General features: G+C 47.9%; 1 protein-coding gene across 1 annotated transcript; it reads right to left on the reverse strand.

The window, feature by feature from the left end:
- Window positions 1–651: 651 nt before the first annotated feature.
- Window positions 652–2,954, reverse strand: NDUFA8 (NADH:ubiquinone oxidoreductase subunit A8). The gene is made up of 4 exons (XM_069771213.1): window positions 2,831–2,954; window positions 2,570–2,733; window positions 1,371–1,536; window positions 652–899 (listed from the first exon to the last, which is right to left on the reverse strand). Exons 1-4 carry the CDS (start codon window positions 2,879–2,881, stop codon window positions 762–764), a joined length of 519 nt encoding a protein of 172 aa, XP_069627314.1. The 5' UTR covers window positions 2,882–2,954; the 3' UTR covers window positions 652–761.
- Between the last annotated feature and the right edge of the window lie 37 nt (window positions 2,955–2,991).

Consider the following 2,991-nt stretch of genomic DNA (forward strand, 5'->3'; position numbering starts at 1 on the left):
AATCAGGGCTTTGAAACAGAAGCTAAGCCACCTTCTTACTTCGCTTAATGGGACAGGAAGATCCTTTAGGAAATAATTTTTCCTTAAAAGGTGTTGAAAATTTAGTGTGATTTTTCTGATGAAGTAGCTTGTGTTCCCCCACTCAAAAATTAAAAAATGGAAGCCACTAACCTAGCTGCATGAGCAATGAGTAGCTGGCAAGTAGAACAAAGCTCTTTATGTCAGAAACAGTACTGACCTCGTACCTAGCAAAAGCCACAGATTTGACTAAACCCTTGCTCCAAGACAGATTTTAGGTTAAAGCTATACAGGAGGCCCTTGGGAAAAAAAAATGCACAATTATCAGTTGCAAGACTAAGGGAAGACACTAATGACTTGTTTGTTCTCAAAGTTTCCTTGATCCAAGTGGCAGTGTTCTCAATACGTAAATAAAGCCTCATGCCAGTTTTTGATTGATTGAGCAGTAGTCAAAGACTCAGGCTACATTTATACACATCTCGGACAAGCCTGGTAGTCACCATCAAGCAACTGACATTACTAGTGCTAAGAGGGTCCTAAGGGCTATATGACTGCAGAGAGCACTGTGCAAAACAGGGAAATACATTTTTTTTAGGATGTGTGAGTATGTTTAAAGAAGTCTACTAAGCCACGTAACGGTTTGGGGTTCTTTAATCATTAAAGTTATACCCAACGCATACTGGACAATTTACATTTGCAAGCAATACATCTCTGCACTTTAGTTACAGCTCAGTCTGCCCACTTTACCAGGACCAGAAAAAGAGCCTACTGCCAAATGGTGAAGGCTTCAGCTCTCCTTCAATGGGTGGATTTGGCTCTGGTCTAGGTCTAGAGTGATAGGCATTCTCAGGCATAGGACGGTCTGTCTTCACTTTTGTAACCTGGAAAGAAAAAAGAAGAAATGATACAACTTCTCACAGCGTTTAATAGAAAAGCTAGATTAAGTCAGAACTTCAAGAAGTATCAAACAACACTAAGGACACATTGTTGATCCAATGAGAGCTCCTATCTCCAGAGTGCTTCTAAAAAAGGGAAGGGAAGGGAACTTCACTCATAACTACAGAGTAGTTCTACATGTGTGTAAGCTTCACTGCTGAAGGAAAGGTCTCTGCACCAGGAAAAGCAAAAAGCAAGAGTAAATGTCATTGTTTAAGAAAAGCACAAGTCTTCTGGGAAAGCAACCCTGGAGAACGCTGACAGAGTCTTGACTTCTATTAAGTCCACAAGCTTCCAGTGTTGAGTTCATGAATCACCTTCTGTCCGGGAGAAGAGTCTGAGACCTGGTCTGGACACAATGTCCATAAGAAGGGAGAGAAGAATCTGGCTATCTGATCAAAAAGGTATGAAGTTACCTTGGAGAGCTCTCCCAGATCAGGTCTCACCCAACCCAACTTTTCCAGCACACAGTTATCAAATACTGCCTGCTGCTTTCGGCATCGACGGAGCTCCTGCAAGTTGGTATAGTCAATGCAGGTCCAGTACTCAGTAAATGGCTCTGCACAGTGCGTCTTAATCTTCCTGTAAGAGATCACAGAAAGAAAATCATTAGCAAGTGTTGTAATTTTAATGCTTTTCTCTCTTACTCATTCAAACCTCAACTTCTGATAAAGTGGGTTTTGCAGTTCTCGAGAACATGTAAAGTCTTTAGAGAAGTCAGTATTTGAAGCATCGTTAAACAGAACTTGATACCAATACCAGTAAGATTTGTATCATTGTAGCTGCAAGTAGGGATAGCAATAACTTAACTAATATGTGGCAGGTATTCTTGCTAGGTAGATGTACGCAGGTCCTCTGTAGGAGATCCTTGTATGTACACTTAGTGTACATTATACAACGCTCTAATGCTTCCAAATTAATCTGATGTCTTAAGCTCAAGAAAACATGCTTAGAACAGAGGTTTCTGATTACCAGCTGCTATACCAGAAGTGGACATGCTTTGAGCTAATTAACCTAGGTCTTTTACTAGCAACTTAAGAACATGACACTGGCACACACCTTGGATCTATATTTTTGGTCAGTAGAGGCAAATGGTGTATCTACTCGAGCTTTTACAGTAGCACAACCGTGAAACGGAGAGGACAGACAATGCAAAGCTTAGGTCGGTTTCCTGGATTTCACGATATAGCCGCAAGGTGCAGAAGCAGCAAGCCTTCCACCACCTCCCTGCATTCCTTTGCCAACCTAACAAAAACCTGAACCACCTACACCGAAGCAGAGGCCACGAAGCGTCATGTGAAAGAATAAAGTACAAACAAATAAAACAAACAGCACAAGAAAGGGCACAGCCTCTATGCTCAAGAATTAAAGTTTAAGAAGCAACAACAGACTCCGAAGGCCACGGTGGTAGCAGCATTTTTAAACGAAGCGACTGCCAGCGCTCAATAACGAAGCTCAGCAAGGACGCGCTACACCGGGAGATCCCTAGAAACACCCTCACCCTCAGGGCGGACGAGGGCCTCCGCAGCAGCCGGTCTCTCCGCCCGGGCACCCTCCGGGACGCCGGAGACGGCCGGCCGGCCGCCGGGAGAGACTCGCTGGAATCCCCGCTCACCTGAAGAAGTCGAGGGCGCACTGGTTGACCTGTCGGCCCTCCCGCAGGCACTTCCGCGGGTCCTTCTCCTCCCAGCGGCACAGCATGAACTCCTTGTTGGGGCGGTCGCACTGCGCGCCGTAGTGGTGGGCCGCGGCCTTCAGCACGGCCGAGCTGACCGCCACCTACAGAGGGGCAGAGCGGCAATGGGCGCCGGGCCGCCCCGCGGGGGAAGGGAAAGGAAGGGAAGGGCCCGGCGGCGGCGGGCGGGCGCTCACTCACCTCCTGCACATCGAGCTCCTCCAGGGAGGGCACCTGCAGGGAGCCGGGCATGGCGGCCCCGCTCTCCTTCAGCTCCCCTCAGCGCCCGCCCGCCAGGGCGCATGCGCGGCCGGCAGGGAGGGCGGGAAGGGCGCGTGCGCGGAGGGCGGCGGGAGGTGGAG

This window comes from Haliaeetus albicilla, chromosome 26, assembly GCF_947461875.1.
Source record: "Haliaeetus albicilla chromosome 26, bHalAlb1.1, whole genome shotgun sequence".
NCBI lineage: Eukaryota > Metazoa > Chordata > Aves > Accipitriformes > Accipitridae > Haliaeetus > Haliaeetus albicilla.

Bases quoted from the DNA above. Each gene is read 5' to 3' on its own strand.
- NDUFA8 (XM_069771213.1), bottom strand. From the start codon at position 2,881: ATGCCCGGCTCCCTGCAGGTGCCCTCCCTGGAGGAGCTCGATGTGCAG. The intron at 2,734-2,830 runs GTGAGTGAGCGC...GCCCCTCTGTAG, and splicing joins AGGAGCTCGATGTGCAGGAG to GTGGCGGTCAGCTCGGCCGT. The intron at 1,537-2,569 runs GTGAGCGGGGAT...GATCTCTTACAG, and splicing joins TGCGCCCTCGACTTCTTCAG to GAAGATTAAGACGCACTGTG.